Source organism: Pristiophorus japonicus, chromosome 2, assembly GCF_044704955.1.
Source record: "Pristiophorus japonicus isolate sPriJap1 chromosome 2, sPriJap1.hap1, whole genome shotgun sequence".
Taxonomy (NCBI): Eukaryota; Metazoa; Chordata; class Chondrichthyes; family Pristiophoridae; genus Pristiophorus; species Pristiophorus japonicus.
Window position 1 is genome coordinate 77,309,373 of NC_091978.1, and position 27,163 is coordinate 77,336,535.

Sequence of the window (27,163 nt, forward strand, 5' to 3'; positions counted from 1 at the left end):
TTGGAAACCGACCATAAGCCACTGATATCCCTCTTTTCTGAAAGTAAGGGGATAAATATGAATGCATCGGCCCGCATTCAGAGATGGGTGCTCACGTTGTCCGGATACAACTACGCCATCCGCCAAAGGCCAGGCACAGAAAACTGTGCCGATGCTCTCAGTAAGCTGCCATTGCCCACCACAGGGGTGGAGATGGCGCAGCCCGCAGATTTAGTTATGGTAATCGAAGCATTCGAGAGTGAGCAATCACCTGTAACCGCCCGACAGATTAGAATCTGGATGAGCCAGGACCCCTTACTGTCCTTAGTAAAAAAACTGTGTGCTTCACGGGAGCTGGTCCAGTGTCCCGTTAGAAATGCAGGAAGAAATAAAGTCATACCAGCGACGCAAAGATGAAATGTTTATACAGGCAGACTGCTTTCTGTGGGGCAATCGGGTAGTGGTATCAAAAAAGGGCAGGGACACTTTCATTAGTGATCTCCACAGTACCCACCCAGGCATTGTAATGATGAAAGCGATATCCAGATCCCACGTGTGGTGGCCCGGTATCGATGTAGACTTAGAGTCCTGCGTGCACAAATGTAATACATGTTCAAAGTTGAGCAATGCACCCAAGGAGACACCACTAAGTTTATGGTCTTGGTCCTCCAAACCGTGGTCTAGGGTCCATGTCAACTATGCTGGCCCGTTCTTGGGAAAAATGTTCCTAGTGGTTGTAGATGCATACTCCAAATAGATTGAATGTGAGATAATGTCGGCAAGCACGTCCGCTGCCACCACTGAAAGCCTGCGGGCCATGTTTGCCACGCATGGCCTGCCTGATGTCCTTGTGAGTGACAACGGGCCGTGTTTCTCCAGTGCCGAGATCAAAGAGTTCATGACCCGCAATGGGATCAAACATGTCACATCTGCCCCATTCAAACAAGCATCCAATGGTCAGGCAGAGAGAGCAGTGCAAACAATCAAGCAGAGCTTGAGGAGGGTAACTGAAGGTTTACTGCAGACTCGCCTATCCCGAGTCCTGCTTAGTTACAGCACAAGATCCCACTCGCTCACTGGGATTCCACCTGCTGAACTGCTCATGAAAAGGGCACTTAAGACAAGGCTCTCGTTAGCCCACCCTGATCTACACGAACAGGTAGAGCGCAGGCAGCTTCAACAAAGTACATATCATGATCGCGCAAATGTGTCACGTGAAACTGAGATCAATGATCCTGTATTTGTGTTGAAGTATGGACCAGGTCCCAAGTGGCTTCCCGGCACTGTCGTGGCCAAAGAGGGGAGTAGGGTGTTTCAGGTCAAACTTTCTCATGGACTCATCTACAGGAACCACTTGGACCAAACCAAACTCAGATTCAGGGACTATCCAGAGCAACCTACAATAGACCCTACCTTTTTTGACCCTCCAACACAGACACCAGTGGCAATCGACCCAGCGGTTGACCACGAAGCAGAACCCATCACCCGCAGCAGTCTAGCAGGACTCACCACACCAGATAGCCCAGCAAGACCAGCTGCACAGCAGCCCAACAAGGGTCCAACAAACGACTCACCAAAACCAGCATTTGCACCGAGACGATCAACCAGGGAAATAAAGGCTCCAGATCAACCTTGTAAATAGTTACACTACTGACTTTGGGCGGGAGTGTTGTTATATATGTAAACCTGTAAATACCTTGTTAACCACCAGACAGCTCATCCCCTGGAGTCCCAAGGGTTCCCACAATCCCTTGGGAGCACCTGTACTTAAGGAGGCCTCACAGGCTGGAGAGGCACTCTGGAGACCTGCAATAGAAGACTAAGGTCACACTTTACTTTGAGCTCACAGTATCTGGTCAGACTCTTTATTCAATACATAACAGCCTTGACTGTGGTGAAGAATCCTCGCACATCATGGCTGTCAGCCAGCTGCTGTATCTCCTGTGCTTTCTCCATCCACCACCTGTTCTTTAGGTCTCAGGCTTTTTGTTGGACCTTAGCCTTTAGCCGTCTGTAATGCTGCTTTGCTGCTCCCGAGTTGGGTTGCTGTTTTAAGCTCAGAAATGTCCTGCGCTTGCAATCTATTTGTTCTTGAATCTCCTGATCATTCTCATCAAACCAGTCCTGGTGTTTCCTGGTTGAGTGACGGAGCATCTCTTTGCAGGCACTGGTTATGGAGGCCTGGAGGGCAGACCAAGCGCTGTGGACATTCTGTGTCTCGGAGTCATCAAGGCACGCCAGGTTCGCTGTGAGGCGCTGACTGTAAAGGGCTCTCTTAGCTGGGTCCTTAAGTGCCCCAGCGTTGACTTTTTTGCAACACTGCCTCTGCTGCCCCCTTAGGAAAGCCAACTCCAGCGGTATCCTGCTCCTGGCAAAATGTCTAGAGCATAAACTTGTCATCACCAATACCTTGTTCCAACAGAGGGACAAATACAAGTCATCGTGGCAACACCCTCGCTCCAAACACTGGCACCTGCTCGACTATGTCATCGTCTGAGCCAGGGATCGCAAGGATGTGCGCATGACAGGAGTTGACGACTGCTGGACGGAGCACCGCCTAATTCGATCCACCATTGACATTTAAACAGTGGGATTAAATTAGCTACCCTCCAATCCATAGGAACTGATCCAGAGTCTATAGAATGTTGGAAAATGACCACCAATGCGTCCACTATTTCTAAGGCCTCTTCCTTAAGTACTCTGGGATGCAGACTATCAGGCCCTGGGGATTTATCGGCCTTCAATCCCATCAATTTCCCTAATACACAATTTCCTGACTAATAAGGATTTCCTTCAGGTTCTCCTTCTCACGGAAAGAAGAGAGTGGTTGGGGGGTAAAGGATGGGGGAAGAGAAGTGGTGTGAGTGGCTAGAGGGTTGGGTGTTGGTTGTTTTTGTACATGTTGTTGATGTTGTTCTTAGTGTTTTAGATGTTGTTGTTTGATTAAAAATCTTATTAGTGTTCATTGTAAATTGTTAAAAATAATTTATTAAGTGTTAAACTGTTGACATTTTTGAAAGTTCTGAAAATGTTCCAAGTTTTAAATGTTTTGAATGTTTTACAATTTTATATAAATCTTTTTATTGAATTTAACCACTCTTGTACAGTGTCTAACTTTTAGAAAATGAAGGGTAACAGTCATGAGGGCTCCATACAATGGGCAGACAAAGCTGGTGTTGGGCGGGGGGGATGCTGCCATGGCACACTACTACGTCCGCTTAAGATCGGCTAAGATCAGGTAAGACCTTACTTTTCAGGACGGTATTTAGGATGGGCTGTAAATGGATCTTAGTGATCAAATTTGTGTTTTTGGGCCTTCTCCGATGGGCGGACAGTATGGACTACCGCCGGCGGTAAATATCGACCTGAAACACTCTGTTTCTCCCTCCACAGATGTTGCCTGACTTGCTGACTATTTTCAGCATTTTCTGTTTTTATTTTATATGTTAGAACCATTAGTTTACTTTAAATGTAAAATAAAAGTTTGTCAATTGCATTTTGCTAACTTTTTTATTGTCTTTTTGTAAGGGAGGTGATAGAAATACACACATACAATTTGGAGACAGCTGCTACTTTCAAGAGAAGGCAGCTTGTTTCTGCTAATAAGATTGCTCATAATCAGAATTTAATCAGATCAAATTTGTTTGGCTAGTATTTCAGGTTATTGAAATGGTACATATGCAAATCTGTCACTGGGACTCATCTATGATTTGCCACAACCATTAAAGGAGTACCATGTCAAATAAAAATTCCAAATTTGTTTCAGCCCTGACTTAGTAGATGATTCTCTTGACAGAAACGGGTCTGGTGTATGAACATCCTCCACTTGAGGTATAGAAACCATTGTTACACTTACTGGCTTATTAATAAGCAATTGTGTCAAGCATTGTATTGTAATTTATCAGCTGTATATCTTTTGTCTCTGTGTAAATTAAATATTGTGTAAGTAAATGTAATCATCAGCTTTAAGTTTCAACAATATGCTGTCACACACTTAATGAGCCTGCTGGCAGGACTACGGCAAATTGGTCCGCCAGTCTTCATTGTATAATACCCGGCCGTGGGAGGCAGTGACCGATGCCTGCTATGTCCACGGCAAACCAATTTCCGATTTAGGTCATAAAACAGGCAATCGGATTAATAGCATCTTTAAGGAGCCTAATGCCTGTTTTATAAAGCTGTCAGGGCTGCCTCTGGAGAGCCCGAACCAATATTGTGTTGGACGCGTTTCCAATGTTGTTCAGCAGGGGGGTGTTTGGCCCTCTAAGTTGGAGCTTTTGCACAAGTTTTCCACCTTCAAAATGGATGCAACGAGGGCAATTTCCCACGGTAATTTCCATCTTTTTGGAAAGGGTGGTAATGCACAGTGAATAGCCCCATAGAACCTATATATTAAAATATATTAGTAAAAAAGGTAATTGTAGGGGATATGAGGTTGCCAATACCCCTGTATAAACTGCATTTTGCTGTGAACATTAATACAGTTGATAGAGTGCTCAATGCTCAACATAACAGACCATTTATTTTTTAACTGTGTCATTCCTCATGCTGACATTTTGTAAATTTTAAGTCAGTTTAATGAGCAGTGCCATTGTAGCCAACTCTGGAAAGCACAAAAGAATCTGCCAATTTCTTTTCTTTGAAGTCACCATTCCTTCTCCATATGACAGGCCACTTATTTTGTGCATTTTAGTGTTCCAGCCATTTGTCTGGATAGACACTTGTGCAGTAAATGTCAACGAAGGCTCTCCGATTGGTAATCCAACACAATACCAATACAGCCATTAGTCTATATGGGGAAACAAACATTTGCGTGCAATAAAGGTGCAGCAGTTATAATGGGTGACTTTAATATGCAGATAGATTGGGCTAACCAAACTGGAAGCAATACGGTGGAGGAGGATTTTCTGGAGTGCATAAGGGATGGTTTTTTAGACCAATATGTCGAGGAACCAACTAGGGGGGAGGCCATCTTAGACTGGGTGTTATGTAATGAGAGAGGATTAATTAGCAATCTCGTTGTGCGAGGCCCCTTGGGGAAGAGTGACCATAATATGGTGGAATTCTGCATTGGGATGGAGAATGAAACAGTTAATTCAGAGACCATGGTCCAGAGCTTAAAGAAGGCTAACTTTGAAGGTATGAGGCGTGAATTGGCTGGGATGGATTGGCGAATGATACTTAAGGGGTTGACTGTGGATGGGCAATGGCAGACATTTAGAGACCGCATGGATGAACTACAACAATTGTACATTCCTGTCTGGCATAGAAATAAAAAAGGGAAGGTGGCTCAACCGTGGCTATCAAGGGAAATCAGGGATAGTATTAAAGCCAAGGAAGTGGCATACAAATTGGCCAGAAATAGCAGCGAACCTGGGGACTGGAAGAAATTTAGAACTCAGCAGAGGAGGACAAAGGGTTTGATTAGGGCAGGGAAAATGGAGTATGAGAAGAAGCTTGCAGGGAACATTAAGACGGATTGCAAAAGTTTCTATAGATATGTAAAGAGAAAAAGGTTAGTAAAGACAAACGTAGGTCCCCTGCAGTCAGAATCAGGGGAAGTCATAACGGGGAACAAAGAAATGGCAGACCAATTGAACAAGTACTTTGGTTCGGTATTCACGAAGGAGGACACGAACAACCTTCCGGTTATAAAAGGGGTCGGGGGGTCTAGTAAGGAGGAGGAACTGAGGGAAATCCTTATTAGCCGGGAAATTGTGTTGGGGAAATTGATGGGATTGAAGGCCGATAAATCCCCAGGGCCTGATGGACTGCATCCCAGAGTACTTAAGGAGGTGGCCTTGGAAATAGTGGATGCGTTGACAGTCATTTTCCAACATTCCATTGACTCTGGATCAGTTCCTATGGAGTGGAGGGTAGCCAATGTAACCCCACTTTTTAAAAAAGGAGGGAGAGAGAAAACAGGGAATTATAGACCGGTCAGCCTGACATCGGTAGTGGGTAAAATGATGAAATCAATTATTAAGGATGTCATAGCAGTGCATTTGGAAAGAGGTGACATGATAGGTCCAAGTCAGCATGGATTTGTGAAAGGGAAATCATGCTTGACAAATCTTCTGGAATTTTTTGAGGATGTTTCCAGTAGAGTGGATAAGGGAGAACCAGTTGATGTGGTATATTTGGACTTTCAGAAGGCGTTCGACAAGGTCCCACACAAGAGATTGATGTGCAAAGTTAGAGCACATGGGATTGGGGGTAATGTACTGACATGGATTGAGAACTGGTTGTCAGACAGGAAGCAAAGAGTAGGAGTAAATGGGTACTTTTCAGAATGGCAGGCAGTGACTAGTGGGGTACCGCAAGGTTCTGTGCTGGGGCCCCAGCTGTTTACACTGTACATTAATGATTTAGATGAGGGGATTAAATGTAGTATCTCCAAATTTGCGGATGACACTAAGTTGGGTGGCAGTGTGAGCTGCGAGGAGGACGCTGTGAGGCTGCAGAGCGACTTGGATAGGTTAGGTGAGTGGGCAAATGCATGGCAGATGAAGTATAATGTGGATAAATGTGAGGTTATCCACTTTGGTGGTAAAAACAGAGAGACAGACTATTATCTGAATGGTGACAGATTCGGAAAAGGGGAGGTGCAAAGAGACCTGGGTGTCATGGTACATCAGTCATTGAAGGTTGGCATGCAGGTGCAGCAGGCGGTTAAGAAAGCAAATGGCATGTTGGCCTTCATAGCAAGGGGATTTGAGTACAGGGGCAGGGAGGTGTTGCTACAGTTGTACAGGGCATTGGTGAGGCCACACCTGGAGTATTGTGTACAGTTTTGGTCTCCTAACCTGAGGAAGGACATTCTTGCTATTGAGGGAAGGTTCACCAGACTGATTCCCGGGATGGCGGGACTGACCTATCAAGAAAGACTGGATCAACTGGGCTTGTATTCACTGGAGTTCAGAAGAATGAGAGGGGACCTCATAGAAACATTTAAAATTCTGACGGGGTTAGACAGGTTAGATGCAGGAAGAATGTTCCCAATGTTGGGGAAGTCCAGAACCAGAGGTCACAGTCTAAGGATAAGGGGTAAGCCATTTAGGACCGAGATGCGGAGGAACTTCTTCACCCAGAGAGTGGTGAACCTGTGGAATTCTCTACCACAGAAAGTTGTTGAGGCCAATTCACTAAATATATTCAAAAAGGAGTTAGATGAGGTCCTTACTACTAGGGGGATCAAGGGGTATGGCGAGAAAGCAGGAATGGGGTACTGAAGTTGAATGTTCAGCCATGAACTCATTGAATGGCGGTGCAGGCTAGAAGGGCCGAATGGCCTACTCCTGCACCTATTTTCTATGTTTCTATATTACAATTTTGAAATGTTTCAACAAATAAATAGAAATCTAGCAAAAATAATAACTGTTGATTTTTGTCCGAAGATTATTAACCTTATTACAAGGAACTCAACTATAATACTCACCTGCCAAACAGGATCAGTGTGCTTGCCAGACTTAGCTGTACTCTGGTAAGTAGGCCCTGCAATATGTTCCATGATGTTGTAGACAGCAACACTGCCATCATAAAAGCCAACAGCTATGAGATGTGGATAGATACTGTGGATGTCCAGGCACAAGACACTGCTCTCTGTACTATATTGGTACTCGGGGTAGGTAGGATTTTTCAAAGAGTGAACCAGAAGCATGCCATTGTTCTGTTTCATAAAATCATCTATAGGTGAAGGAGAATAAAATAAATCTTTCATTAACCAAAGGAGCAGATAAAGGAAGTTACTGACATTCATTTTACTAATAAAGATTTGGAATTATTTTCAGTCCAGGGATAGAAAACAAAAATAAATACTGCATATTTTCTGCAACAGGAAATTGCCAATCAAAAGTGTAAGAAAGAACAATTTGCTGTATAGTAGGAAGTTTCAGTGTACACCTACATCACTATATATTGTGAACAAGGATGACTAAGTGGAAAGTGTAATTCAGATTCTAACACCAAAAACTTAGTGAAGAAATAAATGTTGATAAAAAGAAGCTGCTCTGTGGAATCAAGAATTGCAATGAAATAATAAAAATTACAATCTATTTCTTCTAAATTGTTTTAAATGCTTATCAAAGGGAGGAAAATTAGTGGTGGGAGCTAGACAAGTTTCCATTCTTGGCATTCAGCGTTAACAGCAATCACTGTCATGACATGAACAGCAAATGGACTAAAGGTATTGTTAAACCTCCTCTATTTTGACACAACAATGTGTTGTTATCCAATTTTGGAAAAGCATCCTGTTTTACATGAGGGTTAATTTTCTCATTTTTGCTTCAATGAGATTGCCAATTTATTGACAGCTTATCCTGTGGAAATGGGAAAAAAACATATCTAAACAATCTCCTATGCAATGCTTTTTGCTACAGTATATGAAAGTTGTGCTTTGCAATGAAACTGGGGCAGAGCAATACTGGCGTCAACAAAATATGTCATTACATTTCAGCTCAAGTTGTAAATATATCATTGACATGTTTTGGCGTCTTTTTAAAACTTTGTAACCTACGTAATTTCGGCTCTTATGTCTCAGACACCTCTCAGAAGTGAGTCCCAACTCCCCACAATTTCGAGAGTCGTTCTTTACTTGGAACTCTAGGAAAGGTTTTGGTAACTTGTCCAGGATAACGAATAGTAAATTCGGTTTAGAAATTACTTTTAGGTACTAAATTATCTTATGCTGGCACAAGATTTTCATTAAGTCTCAGAATGGAGACTTTACAATAAAACTTGCTTAAAGTATAAACCATAAAACAAATTTGTTAAACACACAATGAACAAACAAATCATCTAACAATGATATAATATAATGGGCCGGACTTTGCGATAAGAATAACGACGAGGCTAACAGTGTTCACCATTATAACAGGATAAATCGGTGTCTGCACATGCACTTTTAAATGGGCAAATAGGGAAATTGCTGTCAGAGATACCACATTCCTCCACAGGGTGCACTGCTGCAGTCCTTGCTGATAGACTCAGTACTGAAATGAATGCAATGGTGTGATCTTGGGGGACTTGCCCACTACATCCCCACTAAAGACGGCTAAAAAAGTTAAGGCAGGTGCATTCAAGAGTAAGTCAGTTTTTAACGGCGTGATAAGTGATAATTACTACCAAACAACCTCTTAGGCCCTGAAAATTAATTTTACAAGTGTGGAGTCTCATTCCCTCAGAAGATAATTCGTGTTCGAGATTATTTTTAAATAGATATTTTTTAACTTTTTGTCTGTCTCTTTTATCTCTCTCCCTTAATCCCAACTATATTAGCCAATCTTTATTTTGCTTTCTGTACATGATTTCAATCTAATTTATATTTCCTGCTTGGTGGATTGGTGGAAGAGCCATGGTGGTACTTGTCCTCTCACAGATGCCCTGAAGAGGGCGCCATGCTGGATCAAATGCCGGATTAGTGCAAGTCTGAAGTCTAAAGCCTGCAAAAGCTTTGTGGGTAGCTGTCAGCAAGGTGAATGGCGAGCACCATTCCTTTGCACTGACATCAAAATCCAGGCCCTCAATATATTTACAATTGGATTATTATCTAAACTTCTCAGAAAGGTAAAACTCTAAGAACTAATTTAATCTCTTGTAGTTCATTTATACAAAATTCCTCAAGTCCACCAATAAGTCTAAGATTCCATAGGTTTCTTTTCTTGAGGACACTCAAAATAACCGCCAGATCCATTTACAAATCTGATACAAAACAGACTTATGCACAGGTCAACCTCTTAATGGGCCCAAGTTTCGGGCCGCGCCGACCTGGACGCCCGTTTTTCACGCCACAAAGTGCGCCTAAAAAAAACTTACAGATTCTCCGGCTCCCTGCTGGTCCTCTGGAGTCTGGCGTGGCGCAGCACGAGCTGTAGGGGGCGGCGCTAGGTCCCTGCGCTGAAAACAGTGCCGGCACCTCTGCACATGCGCGCTACAGTGGGCGCACATGTGCAGTAGCTCCAGGCGCCCAAAACTGTGTGGGAAGGGCCCGAAGCATGCAGCCCCTAGCCCTGGCCGAATGGCCTCACTGGGGCTGCGTGCATAAGGCTGCCTCCCACGCCCAGCTCCTGCTTCCTCCCGACCAGACTCGACTCCCACTTCCCCCACCCCCGACCGGATCGGACCGGACCCGACCCCCCGGACTGGACCCGACCCGCACTCCTCCCCTCCCCCCCGCACCCGACCTGACCTCCCTCTCCCTCCCTCCACCCCCCCCCCGACCCGAACCGACCTCCCTCCCACCACCCCCCCGACCCGACCCGCGCTCCCTACCGCCCCCCCCCCCACCCCCCACCCGGACCGGACCCAACCTGACCTCCCTCCCCCCGCCCCCGACACGAACCGATCCGACCCGACCTCCCTCTGCCCCCCCGCCCCCCGACCCGAACCGAACCGACCCGACCCGCGCTCCCTCCCTACCCCCCTCCTCCCCACCCCGACCCGACCCGTACTCCCGACCCCCCCCCCCCCACACCCCCCCGGGACCCGACCCGACCTGACCCGACCCGCACTCCCGACCCCGACCCGCGCTCCCTCCCTACCCCCCTCCTCCCCACCCCGACCCGCCCCCCCCCCCCACACCCCCCCGGGACCCGACCCGACCTGACCCGACCCGCGCTCCCGACCCCGACCCGCGCTCCCCCTGACCCGACCTGCGCTCCCGACCCCGGACCCGACCCGACCCAATGCCACCTACCTGTAAATCTGGTGCTGGGGACGGGCTCTGCCCAAAGTCTTGGGCCCGGCCCGTTCAGCCTCCCTCCCCCTTCTCCTTCCCCCCCTTCTCCTTCCCCCCCTTCTCCTTTTCCCCTTCTCCTTCCCCCACCATTCTCCTTTCCCCCCCTTCTCCTTCCCCCCCTCTCCTTCCCCTTCTCCCCCTCCTTCTCCTTCCCCTTCTCCTCTCCCCCCCCTTTCCCCTTCTCCTCTCCCCTCCCCCCTTCTCCTCCCCCCTCCCCTCCTCCCTCCTTCCCCTTCTCCCCCACCCCCCTTCCCATTCTCCTCCCCCCCTTCTCTCCTATCCCTCCCCTCCCCCCCTCCCCTCCCTCTGACCCCCTCCTCCCCCTATCCCTCACTGTCAGAAACACAGACACTGACAGACAGAGAGTGAGAGACACACACAGACAGACAGACAGAGAGATAGAGACATTGACAGAAACACATTGGGGGGCATCCCAGCATGCTGTTGGAGGGCTCCCGGTGCTGCAGTCGGTAAGTAGAAAATGTTTTATTTATTGATTTAAAAAAAAACAATTTCTTATTAATTTTTTTTGATTGATTTATTGGTTGATTTATTGATGTTTTTATCCTTTATTATTGATGATGGCTCTTTATTTGTAAAACTGAAGGGTTTAATATTTGTAAACTTCCCTTTAAACCGCACCCCCCCCATTCCCTACGCCTGATTTGTAACCTACGCCTGATTTTCTAAAGTGTAGACAAGGTTTTTTCGAGCGTACAAAAATCTTCACTTACTCCATTCTAAGTTAGTTTGGAGTAAGTTTTCACTGCCGAAATTTTGAAAACAGGCGTAAGTGGCCGGACACGCCCCCTTTTGAAAAAAAAATTCTGTTCCAAAGTGAAACTGTTCTAACTGACTAGAACTGGAGCAAACTAAATGCCGAGAATTTGAATTTCTAAGATACTCCGTTCTACACCAGTTGCTCCAAAAAATCAGGAGCAACTGAGGCTGAAACTTGGGCCCACAATGTGGTAAATAATCATCAGTGTTAATGCATGATGCCTCCAAATATATCAGTATATATGCATTCTCAGTTACACTGTAAGTACTGTCAAACTTTAGAAAAAAACTCACATATTTGTTTTGCTGTGTCTGTGGTAATAAAGCAAAATGGAAAGCAGAATAGTGAAGGGCAATGCTGCCATACTGCCCTCTTGTGAACTGTGATTACTGGTTGTAGCTCACTCAAGAGCTGGCTGTAGCTTTTTTAAAATAAAACATTTTAGCGTTTGTTTGCTCATCAAAGTGAGGGATGTTTTTTGCCTGGGAATGGAACACGTTCAGAACACCTTCAGGTGTCACTAGTGGCGAGAGCAGGACCAGAGAAGCAGTGGTGGCGAGGATAAAAGGAGCAGCGCCCGAGGCTCGAAACCAGCGCCGAGAGTGGGACCAGAGAAGCAGCGGCGGTAGAAATAAAAGGAGCTAGCTAGGAGTGGGAGCAACTCAACAGAGGCAAAAATCGAAAGTGTGACGGCAGAGCGATGTCGGTTCAAGGGAAACAGCTGATTGGTGAGTAACCGGTGAGTGTTTTTGTCTTCTAGTTTTAAGTTTATTTCATAGTCAAATAGTTTATAGTTTAATTCAATGTGAAATAATTAGAGGCATGGCAGGGCAGCTCAGTCCCATGGAGTGCACATCCTGTGTCATGTGGGAAGTCCTGGACACTTCGCATAGCCTGGACGACCGCATGTGCAGGAAATGTTACCAGCTACAGCAACTTGAGCTCCGGGTTTCGGAACTTGAGCGGTGGCTGGAGTCAATGCGGTGCATCCGCGAGGCTGAGAATTTCATGGATAGCATGTTTCTAGAGGCGGCCACGCCTCAGAGTAAGAGTGTGCAGGCATAGAGGAAGTCGGTGACCACCAGGCAGAAGAGGAGTCTCCTGAGTGCATCTCATTCTCCAACCTGTATTCGGTTTTGAGTACTGGTGGGGGGATTGTTCCTCTGGGGAGTACAGCCAGAGCCAAGTCCACGGCAGCACGGGTGGCTCAGCTGCACGGGGTCGGGGGGGAGGGAGGAAGAGTGCAAGAGCAATAGTGGTAGGGGATTTGATAGTTAGGGGAGCAGACAGGCATTTCTGCGGCTGCAGACATGATTCCAGGATGGTATGTTGTCTCCCTGATGATAGGGTCAAGGATGTCACCGAGCGGCTGTAGGGCATTCTGGGGGGAGAGGGTGAACAGCCAGAGGTCATGGTCCATATCGGTACCAATGACATAAGTAGAATGAGGGATGCAGGCAAATTTTAGGGAACCATATGATAATGCGTACAGAAATAGGAGGATAGAGCAGATAAATGCATGGCTAGAAGGATGGTGCAGAGGGAGGGCTTTAGATACCTGAGGCTGCGACCGTTTCTGGGGGAGGTGGGGCCTGTACAAGCCGGACGGGTTGCACCGCAACAGAGCTGGGACCAATATTCTTGCGGGTGTGGGAGGGGTGTTGCTAGTGCTTTTGGGGAGGGTTTAAATTAGCTTAGCAGGTGGGATGGGAACATGATAATAGATTTAGTAGGGAGAGAAGCAAAGCTGGAATTGCAAAGCAAAAATGTTGAAAGTGAATTTGGACGACAGAGGAAATAAGGGTTAGAAAATAGACAACAAGGAAGTTTGACAGTGCTAAATAGTATATACTTCAAATACAATGAGTATAGGGAATAAAGCAGATGAGCTGAGAGCAGATAGACACTTGGGAGTATGATATTATAGTGATCGTGACCATCTTTAAAAAAGGGGACTGTGGCAACTACAGAGGAATCTCCCTGTTATCAGCCACTGGGAAAGACACTGCTAGAGTCCTCTTCAATCGTCTTCTCCCTGTGGCTGAGGAGCTCCTACCGAAGTCAGTGTGCGGATTTCGACCCCTACGGGGCACAACAGACATGATTTCTGCAGCGCGACAGCTGCAGGAAAAATGCAGGGAACAGCACCAGCCCTTAAAGATGGCCTTTTTCGACCTTACAAAGGCCTTTGACACTGTCAACCGCGAGGGTCTATGGAGCGTCTTCCTCCGTTTCGGATGCCCCCAAAAGTTCATCAACATCCTTCGCCTGTTCCACGATGACATGCAGGCCGTGATCATTACCAACGGATCCATTACAGACCCAATCCACGACTGGACCGGGGTCAAACAGGGCTGCGTCATCGCTCCAACCCTCTTCTCAATCTTCCTCGCCGCCATGCTCCACCTCACAATCAAAAAGCTCCCCGCTGGAGTGGAACTAAACTACAGAACCAGTGGGAAGCTGTTTAACCTACATTGCCTCCAGGCCAGGTCCAAGATCACCCCAACCTCTGTCGTTGAGCTGCAGTATGCGGACGACGCCTGTGTTTGTGCACATTCAGAGGCTAAACTCCAGGATATAGTCAATGTATTCACTGAGGCATATGAAAGCATGGGCCTTACGCTTAACATCCGTAAGACAAAGGTCCTCCACCAGCCTGTCACCGCCGCACAGCACTGCCCTCCAATCATCAAGATCCACGGCGCGGCCCTGGACAACGTGGACAATTTCCCATATCTTGGGAGCCTCTTATCAACAAAGGCAGACATTGATGCAGAGATTCAGCATCGCCTCCAGTGGGCCAGTGCAGCCTTCGGCCGTCTGAGGAAAAGAGTGTTTGAAGACCATGCCCTCAAATCTACCACCAAGCTCATGGTCTACAGGTCTGTAGTAATACCCGCCCTCCTGTATGGATCTGAGGCATGGACGATGTGTAGAAGGCACCTCAAATCGCTGGAGATATATCACCAACGATGTCTCCGCAAGATCCTGCAAATCCCCTGGGAGGACAGGCGCACCAACATCAGTGTCCTCGACCAGGTCAGCATCCCCAGTATTGAAGCACTGATCACACTCGATCAGCTTCGCTGGGCAGGCCACATAGTTCGCATGCCAGATACGGGACTCCCTAAGCAAATGCTTTATGCAGAGCTCCTTCGTGGTAAATGAGCCGAAGGAGGACAACGGAAACATTATAAGGACACCCTCAAAGCCTCCCAGATAAAGTGCGAATTCACCACTACACCTGGGAGACCCTGGCCGAAGACCATCCGAGGTGGAGAAAGTACATCCGGGAGGGCGTTGAGCTCTTCGAGAGCATGAAGAGGCCAAGCGCAGGCAGCGGAAGGAGCGTACGGCAAACCAGCCCCACCGACCCTTTCCCTCGACAAATGCCTGTCCCACCTGTAACAGGGTCTGTGGCTCTCGTATCGGACTGTTATGCCATCAAAGAACTCACTTTTGGGAGTGGAAGCAAGTCCTCCTCGATTCCGAGGGACTGCCTATGAATGACTATGATTTACTGAGGCGTACGAAAGCATGGGCCATATGCTAAACATCCATAAGACAAACGTCCTCCACCAGCCTGTCCTCGCCACACAGCACTGCCCCCCAGTCATCAAGATCCATGGCGCGGCCCTGGACAATGTGCACCACTTCCCAAACCTCAAGAGCCTCTTAACAACAAGAGCAGACATTGACAAGGATATTCAACACCAGCTCCAGTGCGCCAGTGCAGCCTTCGGCCGCCTGAGGAAAAGAGTGTTTGAAGACCAGGCCCTCAAAACTGCCACCAAGCTCATGGTCTACAGGGCTGTAGTAATATCCGCCCTCCTGTACGGCTCAGAGACATGGACCATATACAGTAGACACCTCAAGTCACTGGAGAAATACCACCAACGATGTCTCCGCAAGATCCTAAAATCCCCTGGGAGGACAGACGCACCAACATTAGCATCCTCGACCAAGCCAACATCCCCAGCGTTGAAGCACTGACCACACTTGATCAGCTTCGCTAGGCAGGCCACATGGTTCGCATGCCAGACACGAGACTTCCAAAGCAAGCGCTCTACTCGGAACTCCTTCATGGCAAGCGAGTCAAAGGTGGGCAGAGGAAACGTTACGAGGACACCCCCAAAGCCTCCCTGATAAAGTGCAACATCCCCACTGACACCTGTGGGTAAAGACCGCCCTAAGTGGAGGAAGTGCATCCGGGAGGATGCTGAGCACCTCGAGTCTCATCGCCGAGAGCATGCAGAAATCAAGCGCAGGTAGCGAAAATAGCATGCGCCAAATCTGTCCCACCTGAGACATGGACTGTGGTTCTCGTATTGGACTGTTCAGACACTTAAGAACTAATTTTAAAAGTGGAAGCAAGTCTTCCTCAATTCCGAGGGACTGCCTATGATGATGATTATAGCTCTTACTGAGACATAGCTGAAAGAAGGGCAGGTATGGCAGCTCAACATTCCTGGTTACAGGTTTTTCAGACAGGATAGAGAGGGGGTAAAAAACATAGAAACATAGAAAATAGGTGCAGGCCCGACCATTAAATAAGATCATGGCTGATCATTCACCTCAGTACCCCTTTCCTGCTTTCTCTCCATACCCCTTGATCCCTTTAGCCATAAGGGCCATATCTAACTCCCCCTTGAATATATCCAATGAGCTGGCATCAACAACTCTCTGCGGTAGGGAATTCCACAGGTTAACAACTCTCTGAGTGAAGAATTTTCTTCTCATCTCAGTCCTAAATGGCTTACCCCTTATCCTTAGACTACGTCCCCTGGTTCTGGACTTCCCCAACATCGGGAACATTCTTCTTGCATCTAACCTGTCCAGTTCCGTCAGCATTTTATATGTTTCTATGAGATCCCCTCTCATCCTTCTAAACTCCAATGAATACAGGCCCAGTCGATCCAGTCTCTCCTCATATGTCAGTCCTGCCTCCTGGGAATCAGTCTGGTGAACCTTCACTGCACTCCCTCAAAAGCAAGAACATCCTTCCTCAGATTAGGAGACCAAAACTGAACACAATATTTCAGGTGAGGCCTCACTAAGGCCCTGTACAACTGCAGTAAGACCTCCCTGCTCCTATACTCAAATCCCCTAGCTATGGAGGCCAACATACCATTTGCCTTCTTCACCGCCTGCTGAACCTGCATGCCAATTTTCAATACTGATGTACCATGACATCCAGGTCTCGCTGAACCTCCCCTTTTCCTAATCTGCCGCCATTCAGATAATATTCTGCCTTCGTGCTTTTGCCCCCAAAGTAGATAACCTCACATTTATCCACATTATACTGCAAAGTCACCCTGCAGCCTTTTAGCACCTTCCTCACAGCTCACACTGCCACCCAGCTTAGTGTTATCTGCAAACTTGGAGATATTACACTCAATTCCCTCATCCAAATCATTAATGTATATTGTAAAGAGCTGGGGTTCCAGCACTGAGCCCTGCGGTACCCCACTAGTCACTGCCTGCCATCCTGAAAAGGACACGTTTATCCCGATTCTTTGCTTCCTGTCTGCTAACCAGTTCTCTATCCACATCAGTACATTACCCCCAATAACATATGCTTTAATTTTGCACACCAATCTCTTGTACGGGACCTTGTCAAAAGCCTTTTGAAAGTCCAAATACACCACATCCACTGGTTCTCCCTTGGCCACTCTACCAGCTACATCCTCAAAAAATTCCAGAAGATTTGTCAAGCAGGGTTTCCCTTTCATAAATCCATGCTGACTTGGGCCGATCCCGTCACTGCTTTCCAAATGTGCAGCTATTTCATCTTTAATAATTGATTCCAACATTTTCCCCACTACTGATGTCAGGCTAACCGGTCTATAATTACCCGTTTTCTCTCTCCCTCCTTTCTTAAAAAGTGGTGTTACATTAGCTACCCTCCAGTCCATAGGAACCGATCTAGAGCCGATAGACTGTTGGAAAATGATCACCAATGCATCCACTATTTCTTGGGCTTCTTCCTTAAGTACTCTGGGATGCAGACTATCAGGCCCCGGGGATTTATCGGCCTTCAATCCCATCAATTTCCCTAACACCATTCCCTGCCTAATAAGGATTTCCTCCAGTTCCTCCTTCTCACTAGACCCTCGGTTCCCTAGTATTTCCGGAAGGTTATTTGTGTCTGCCTTCGTGAAGACAGAACCAAAGTACTTGTTTAACTGGTCCACCATTTCTTTGTTCCCCATTATAAATTCACCTGAATCTGACTGCAAGGGACCTACGTTTGTTTTCACTAATCTTTTTCTTTTCACATATCTATAGAAGCTTTTACAGTCAGTTTTTATGTTCCCAGCAAGCTTCCTTTCATACTCTATTTCCCCCTCCAATTAAACTCTTTGTCCTCCTCTGCTGTATTACAAAAAGGAGCGGGGGGGTCGCAGTATTAATTAAAGGAACAATTACAGTTGTGATGAGGGATGATACGGTGGAAGGATCATCAAATGAGGCCATATGCGTCAAATTAAAGAACAAAAAAGGGGCAATCACATTGCTGGGAGCGTACTATAGACCCCCAAACAGTCAGAAGGAGATAGAAGAGCAAATATGTAGGTACATTTCTGAGGAGTGCAAAAACTATAGGGCAGTAATAGTAGGGGATTTCAACTACCCTAATATTAACTGGGATAAACCGAAAGGTACGGAGGGTGCGGAATTCCTAAAATGCATTCAGGAGAACATTTTTAGCCATTATGTATCAAGACCAACAAGGAATGGGGCGGTTCAGGCCTTAGTTTTAGGGAATGAGGCTGGGCAGGTGGAAGGTGCATGAGTGAGAGAGCATTTTGGTGCTCGTGATCATAATTCAATTAGATTTAGGGTCGTTATACAAAAAGGACCTGGAATAAAAGTTCTCAATTGGGGAAAGCTGAGAGGTGATTTAGCCATCGTGGACTGGAAACAGTTACTTGAAGGTAAATCAGTGTCAGAGCAGTGGGAGGCATTCAAGGAGGAGATAGGAGAGTTCAGAGCAAGTATGTTCCCTTAACGAAAAAGGGTGGGACCAATAAATCTAGAGCCCCCTGGGTGTCAACGAACATACAGGATAAGATAAAGAAAAAAAGGGAGGCTTATGACAGAGACTGAGGGCTCAATACTGCAGAAACTCTAGAGGAGTATATAAAGTGCAGGGGTGAAATTAGGAAAGCAAAAAGAGAGCATGTAAAAATGTTAGCAATAAAATTAAGGAAAACCCAAAGATGTTTCATAAATACATTAAGAGCAAGAAGATAACTAAAGAAAGAGTGGGGCCTATTAGAGACAATAAAGGTAATCTGTGTGTGGAGGCGGAAGACGTGGATATGGTTCTTAATGAATACTTTGCATCTGTTTTCACAAAAGAGCGGGCCGATGCAGACATTGCAATCAGGGAGGTGTGTGAAATATTAGATAAAATAAACATAGTGAGAGAGGAACTATTAAGAGGTTTAGTAGCTTTCAAAGAGGATAAATCCCCAGGCCTGGGTGAAATGTATCACGGGCTGTTAAGAGAAGCAAAAGAGGAAATAGCAGAGAGTCTAACCATTATTTTCCAAACCTCTCTGGCTACTGATGTGGTGCCGGAAGACAGCTATCGTGGTACCTTGGTTTAAAAAGGGAGAAATGGATAGAACGAATAATTACAGGTCAGTCAGCCTAACCTTGGTGGTGGGAAAATTATTTGAAAAAATTCTGAGGGACAGGATAAATCTTAATTTCGAAAGATACGGATTAATGAACGACGGTCAGCATGGATTTGTTAAGGGAAGGTCGCGTCTGACTAACGTGATTGAATTTTTTGAGGAGGTAACAAGGGGGGTCGATAAGGGTAATGCGTTTGATGTAGTGCATATGGATTTTAGCAAGGCTTTAGATAAGGTCCCATATGGCACACTGGTCATGAAAGTAAAAGTCCATGGGATCCAGGGCAAAGTTGCCAGTTGAATCCAAAATTGGCTCAGAGGCAGGAAGCAAAAGGTAATGGTTGATAGATGTTTTTGTGACTAGAAGGCTGTTTCCAGTGGGGTTCTGCAGGGCTCAGTACTAGGTCCCTTGCTTTCTGTGGTATATATCAATGATTTAGACTTGAATGTAGGGGCTACGATTAAGAAGTTTGAAGATGATACTAAAATCGGTTATGTGGTTGATAATGAAGAAGAAAGCTGTAGACTGCAAGAAGTTATCAATGAACTGGTCAGGTGGGCAGAAAATGCATTTGGGGAGGGCTAACAAAGCAAGGGAATACACATTAAATGGTACGACACTGAGAAGGGTAGAGGAACAAATGGACCCTGGAGTGCATGTCCACTGATCCCTGAAGGTAGCAGGCCAGGTAGATAAGGTGGTTAACAAGACATACGGAATACTTGCCTTTATTAGCTGAGGCATAGAATACATGTGCAGGGAGATTATGCTTGATCTGTAAAAACACTAGTTAGGCCACAGCTGGAGTACTGCGTTCAGTGCAGTTTTGGTCACCACATTACAGGAAAGATGTGATTGCACTAAAGAGGGTACAGAGGAGGTTTACAAGGATGTTAAACATAAGAAATAGGAACAGGAGTAGGCCATACAGTCCCTCGAGCCTGCTTCGCCATTCAATAAGATCATTCCTGATCTGATCATGGACTCAACTCCACTTCCCTGCCCGTTCCCCATAACCCCTTATCCCCTTAGTTTAAGAAACTGTCTATTTCTGTCTTAAATGTTGCCTGGGCTGGAGAATTTTAGCTATGAGGAAAGATTGGATAGGCTGGGTTTATTTTCTTTGGAACAGAGGAGGCTGAGGGGAAACCTTATTGAGGTGTATAAAATTATGAGCCGCCTAGATAGAGTGGATAGGACGGACCTATTTCCCTTAGCAGAGGGTTCATCAACCAGGGAGCATAGATTTAGAGTAATTGGTAGATGGTTTAGAGGGGATTTGAGGGGAAAATTCTTCACCCAGAGGGCGGTGGGGGTTTGGAACTCACTGCCTGAAAGAGTGGTAAAGGCAGAAACCCTCACCACATTTTAAAAGTACTTGGATGTGCAGTTGAAGTGCCGTAATCTACTGGGCTATGGACCAAGAGCTGGAAAGTCGGATTAGGCTAGATAGCTCTTTGTTGGCCGGCGCGAACACAATGGACTGAAATGGCCTCCTTCCGTGCTGTAAATTTCCATGATTCTATGATTCTATTCAATGTCAGGATCAAGAAGTCTCAGGTTAGGCTTAACATAGTCAGATGCTGAGTCACGTTCCCTTTACTCTGCCCCAACAAAGTGCCACAGCTGCAGGACCCAAACCGCTTAATGTGTCCTCTCTTGAGTGAGATTGCCATTTACCAGAATTAGGACTATTTTTGTCCTTTGGGCCACATGCTCACAAACTGATTGAGCCTACCCAAACTTATTTCATAAAGGAGCTTTATAATCACCAGAGGAAACAAATAGCTTACTTTTTGATTCTTACCAATAGCTGTCAAACAAATGGTAATACCCTCCGTGCTTACTATTAGAGGAAAATCTAGTCTAGCACAATGTTTAATGTGTAACATTGCCGTATTAATATTGTTGAATGAATTTCCAATTTTAGACATTTCAGCATCATAAATTTAATGATGCCTCCTATTAATTTGTTAGAATTTTATAGATATTTTGTTATGTTAGTTATTTACTTTAAAACTGTAATCTTACAGTACTACTGGTTGAAAGTTGTTTTTAGACTAAAGAGAAGTATAAAGTGGTATTTCCCAGGAGTTGGTATTAGGACCATTGCTCTTTTTGATTGATATTAATGGCCTGGACTTGGGTATAAAAGGCATAATTTCAAAGTTTGCAGAGGATATAAAACTCAGAAATGCAGTAACAATAAGGCAAATAGTAACAGACTTCAGGAGGACATAGACAAACTGGTGAAATGGGCAGACACATGGCAGATGTGATACACTTTATTAGGAAGAATGAAAAGAGGCAAAAAGAATGAAATGGTACAATTTTAGGGAGGTCGGGGAGCAGGAACAGAGATCTGGAAAAGCACGTACACAAATCTTTGAATGTGGAAGGACAAGTTGAGAAGGCTGTTAAAAAGCATATAGAATCCTTGGCTTTATTAATAGAGGAATAGAGTACAAAAGCAAGGATGTTATGCTAATCTTTTACAAAACACTGGTTAGCCCTCAGCAGGAGTATTGTGTTCTATATTGGGCAACACACTTCAGGAAGAATATCAAGGCATCAGAGAGGGTGCAGAAGAGATTTACTGGAATGGTAGGAGGGACTTAAAGAAAGACTTGCATTTATATAGCACCTTTCACGACCACTGGACATCTGAAAGCGCTTTACAGCCAATGAAGTACTTTTTTCGAGTGTTGTCACTGTTGTAATGTGGGAAACATGGCAGCCAACTTTGCGCACAGCAAACTCCCACAAACAGCAATGTGATAATGACCAGATAATCTGTGTTTTTTGTTATGTTGATTGAGGGATAAATATTGGCCGGGACACTGGGGATAACTCCCCTGCTCTTCTTCGAAATAGTGCCATTTAAATGTTTCCTCGGTTTAATGACAGCACCTCCAACAGTGCAGCACTCCCTCTGGAGTGTCAGGTCTATATTTATGTGTTCAAGTTCCTGGAGTGGGTCTTGAACCCACAACCTTCTGACCCAGAGGCGAGTGTGCTATCCACTGAACCATAGCTAACACTATTACGTAGTGAGACTGGAGAAGCTGGAGTTGTTCTCCTTAGAGCAGAGAAGGTTAAGAGGAGATTTGATAGAGGTGTTCAAAATCGTGAATGGTTTTGAAAGAGTAAATAAAGAGAAATTGTTTCCAGTGGCAGTAGGGCAGTAGGCAGTGGGTGTCATGGTACATCAGTCATTGAAGGTTGGCATGCAGGTGCAGCAGGCGGTTAAGAAAGCAAATGGCATGTTGGCCTTCATAGCAAGGGGATTTGAGTACAGGGGCAGGGAGGTGTTGCTACAGTTGTACAGGGCATTGGTGAGGCCACACCTGGAGTATTGTGTACAGTTTTGGTCTCCTAACCTGAGGAAGGACATTCTTGCTATTGAGGGAGTGCAGCGAAGGTTCACCAGACTGATTCCCGGGATGGCGGGACTGACCTATCAAGAAAGACTGGATCAACTGGGCTTGTATTCACTGGAGTTCAGAAGAATGAGAGGGGACCTCATAGAAACGTTTAAAATTCTGACGGGGTTAGACAGGTTAGATGCAGGAAGAATGTTCCCAATGTTGGGGAAGTCCAGAACCAGAGGTCACAGTCTAAGGATAAGGGGTAAGCCATTTAGGACCGAGATGCGGAGGAACTTCTTCACCCAGAGAGTGGTGAACCTGTGGAATTCTCTACCACAGAAAGTTGTTGAGGCCAATTCACTAAATATATTCAAAAAGGAGTTAGATGAGGTCCTTACTACTAGGGGGATCAAGGGGTATGGCGAGAAAGCAGGAATGGGGTACTGAAGTTGAATGTTCAGCCATGAACTCATTGAATGGCGGTGCAGGCTAGAAGGGCCGAATGGCCTACTCCTGCACCTATTTTCTATGTTTCTATGTTTCTATGTTTCTATGATAACCAGAGGATACAGATTTAAGGTGATTCGCAAAAAAAGAGGCGACATGAGGAAACATTTTTTTTTACACAGTGTTATGATCTGGAATGCACTGCCTTAAAGGGTGATGGAAGCAGATTCAATAGTAAGATTCAAAACAGAATTGCATAAATGCTTGAAGGGAAAATAAATTACAGGGATATGGGGAGAGAGCTGAGAAGTGGGATTACTTGGATAGCTCTACTAAAGAGCTGGCACAGATATGATGGACAAAATGGCCTCCTTTTGTGCTGTATCATTCTATAGTTCTATGGTCAAACGTATACTTGGTTTCAGATAAGCCATGAGCGCACTTTCACTGACAGTTTAGTGTTGGTTGTTGAACTGGCAGTGTAAGTCTGGAGTCAGTGTCTAACCTGATTTCAGAGTGAAGCGCAAAACTTCCCATTCGTGGTCGTCTCAATGGCCAGAATTTTCAGAGGTAAGAATGGGTGAGTTGGAGGAGTGGTGGGAAGTGAAAGTTGTGCAAATGTAAAACCCAACCCCAACCCACCAACTTTCATCTTTCACTCAGGTGGGATGGCGGGTTGGCAGTTTACATATTATAATGAGGCCTGAAGCCACTACTGTAACTGCAAACTTTACTGCAGGCGGCTGGGGTCCCGGGGCTTGGGATTTCCAGTGGCTGCAATAAAGTGGCCTCAGCCTCGAGGTGCAATCCTTGTGGGCCGGGAGGAACAGAAGCGCTTTCTGCCGGCCCGCCAAGCTCCCCTACCATCAGCCTGCACCCACCGGGGTCAGAAATCGTGCTACCTGGGATCGATCACATTCCCCTCTGAGGATTGGGGACTGGGGATCGTACCCCTCCTCTGGGGTTAGGAATTGGACCCTCCCCCGGGACATTGGACCTGTCAATTAGGCTGACGTTTGAGTGAGGAAACCACTCTACATGTCGCATGCACGCTGTGCAGTTAAACTCCACAGTGTGCGGGGAAATCCAAACTTCCGGGTTTCCTACCGTCGCCCTAGCCCCCTGTAACGTGTGGATAAATTCAGCCAATTGGACATCACAGAGTGTAAATCCATGCAAATATCCAGGCATGCCAGGAGCTCTCACCTAAACAGGTTAGAAATTCAGTATAGCTAAGGCAGTGTTTAGTCTAAAAATAGTTCAGTAGTTACACCTGAAAATTGACTAGGATGCACGCGAAATTCGTCCTCACTCCTCATTAAAAAGATTGCAGTCATGATACTTGTCTAAAAACTCAAGCTCATTGGTGTTGCACTGAAAAGCTGGACCAATATCAGGGGTAGTCTAAATGCAAGTAGTGATTGCCACAGGCTTTTTTCACTCCTTAAAGGGGATGTTCATTGATACTGCAGCACCTCAATCTCAGCATTCTTGGGTGTGCTGCTGCCTCAACAACCATAAAAAGGACAAGGAGAAGTAGCACTTAATTACAAATCCTGATAGCAGATCACCGCCCCAGGGAGCAAGCCCAGAGGTTTTCCGATAAAGATTTGGAGGCATTGGTTTTAACTGTGGAGAGAAGGTGGACAGTCCTGTATCTGTCAACTGGCAAGAGGCCCTCACCACAAGTCTGCCAGATTATGTGGAAGGAGGTGGCACACCACATCACAGCAGCATTGTGCTCCTCACGACCCACACCCAGAGTAGGAAGACATTTAACAACCTCACACGGGCTGTCAGGGTGAGCGAAGGTTTCAGCAACTGCTACATATCATCTATACCACAGCTTCACACACAGCTCAATGTACCACACCCCCACTCACCCACCAACAATCTCTACCTAGCAACACTCACACCCACATCTCACACCTTGCATACAATGATAGTTATTCAACTATGGAAGGCACAAGGATCATCAGTTATTAGAATTTGATATTTTTACAGATACACTTATTAAGTGTGTTTGGAATATTTAGTGGTCTCTCTTATTTCACCTCTGCACCCAGGAGGATGCTGTGATATGGCGTGAGACAGGGATTGTATGACACAGATGTGGTGAGCTACAGGGATCTGGGGTTCCATTCATGTGAATCGGAGTCTGATGAGCTGATCACAGACAGCCTGTCCAAAAGGTCGACTGTCTCGCTGCCTCCGCCCTCTCTCCTGTTCCTCCTCCTCCTATTCCTTGTCCTCCTCATTCTTCTGAGGTGGTCCAGCAATCCCTGCTGGCATGGGCTGCACCCTCATGATGGCCATCTTGGGAGCATGCAGCAGACCATCACGAAATAGGACACTCCCTCTGGTGAGTACCAGAGGGCTCCTCCCAAGTGGTCAAGGCAGTGGAACCGTTACTTCAGTAGGCCGATGGTTTGCTCGATGATGTTCCAGGTGGCAGCATGGCTCTCATTATTTGAGTGTTGCATATGAGTATTGGGGTTGTGGAGGGTGGATAGCCCTTGTCTCCAAGCAGCCAACCGCGAGCTTGATGTGGTGGCTGAAAGAGTGCTGGCACACTGGTCTGGCGCAGGATGAAGGCATTGTGGCTTCTGCCAGGATAGCGAGCATTGACATTAAGGATTCGCTGCGTGTGGGCACACACCAACTGCACATTAAGTGAGCGGTAGCCTTTGCAGTAATGGAAGACGTCAGGATTGTTATGCGGTGCCCGCAAAGCCATGTGGATGCAGTCAATGGCGCCCTGCATCATCAGGATGCCTGCTATCCTGGCAAAGCCAGATGCATGCTCGGGAAGCCAATATAGTCCCTTCTTCTGCTGTAGAGAGTAAAACTAACAGCAAATTTCCTGACTGAAGTACAACAATCAAAGTAATACCAATCTTCAATAGCAACACATAAAATGACTTCCTCAAGTAGTATTCACCTCAGAGATACCTTTCTGCAGCACCTACTACCAATATAGTAATTGGGATAGATTGGGAAATGGCTTGGAGGGGTTAGCTACCTTCCCTGACTCAATTTTGAGGGGCCTGGACATAGTGGATACCAAGGGCCAATTTCCCTTGATGGAGGAGTCAATTATAAGGGGGCATAGGTTTAGGGTGGTTGGTGGAAGGTTCAGAGGGGATTTGAGGGGAAGCTTCTTCAAGCAGAGGGTTGTTGGGGTCTGGAACACGCTGTCTGGAAGGGTGGTGGAGGCAGAAACCCTTGCCACATTTAAGGGGTGCTTGGATGTGCACTTGAAGTGCCGTAACCTGCAGGGTTACGGACCTGGAGCTGGTAAGCAGGAATAGACTGGATAACCTCTTGTTGATTGGCGCAGACACGATGGTAAGTACTTCAGGGAATCTAATATGGCCAGAGTGATCTCCTGGACTAGTTTCGATCGCCTGAATGGATTGGAGAGGAATTTTCCCAGATTTTTTTTTTCCCAATTGGCCTGGTTTTTATCTGTTTTTTTGCCTCTCGCAGGAGATCGCATGGCTCCAGGTGGGGTGGAGTGCAAAATGTTGCGATACATAGGGTATCGCGTTTATGTGGGGCGGACTTGTTGGGCCGGATGCTCTTTACCTGTCCGCCATTGTCCATTGTTCATAGGTTTATATGTAATCTTCAGGGCTGCTGGCCAAGGGCCATGTGGCTCTTTGTCAGTTGACGCGAATGCGATGGGCCGAGGTGGCCTCCTTCTGCACTGGAGATTTCTGTGTTTCAAATTACTTGAGGCAGATCAGGCTCCCAGTGGACCTTAAAGGGAACTGGCACTTTTTTAGGAGGATAATTCAGGTGCACATTTTTTGTGCCGAATTTAAGGCAATAGTCTCTAAGAACACATTTTACCCGATTTACTGTCCCAAATCTACCACAAAATGGGTGGTACTTCGGAAGAAATTTGAGGCCTATGTTTCGTCAACCTATGTTTCGTCAACCTATCTGGCCATCAATTTCACACATCATTTCTAAATAGCAAATTATAAAGTGAAGCAATTCATGCACTTTTAACAGGACTGTTTTGAACAAAAAACTTTTCCATAACATGAGTCTGATGGAAAGTGGTTAAGAAGACTTCACTACCAGCAGAGAGAAAGCTTTAAACACTACTTACATTTCAATGGGTCAAAACCCTGGCATCAAGCTGTCATCATGTACAAAATTGCTCATTAGTCTTTTCACTAGAGATGCCTGGTT

At 46.1% G+C, this 27,163-nt stretch overlaps 1 protein-coding gene across 2 annotated transcripts in view; it reads right to left on the minus strand.

Moving 5' to 3' along the window:
- Window positions 1-27,163, minus strand: part of dnai1.2 (dynein, axonemal, intermediate chain 1, paralog 2) — a 610,660-nt gene that overhangs the window by 298,944 nt on the left and 284,553 nt on the right. For both annotated transcript variants that reach the window (XM_070868013.1, XM_070868021.1), the window contains exon 13: window positions 7,418-7,665. In XM_070868013.1, coding sequence (XP_070724114.1) covers window positions 7,418-7,665 — 248 coding nt within the window. The remainder of the gene's footprint in view (window positions 1-7,417; window positions 7,666-27,163) is intronic.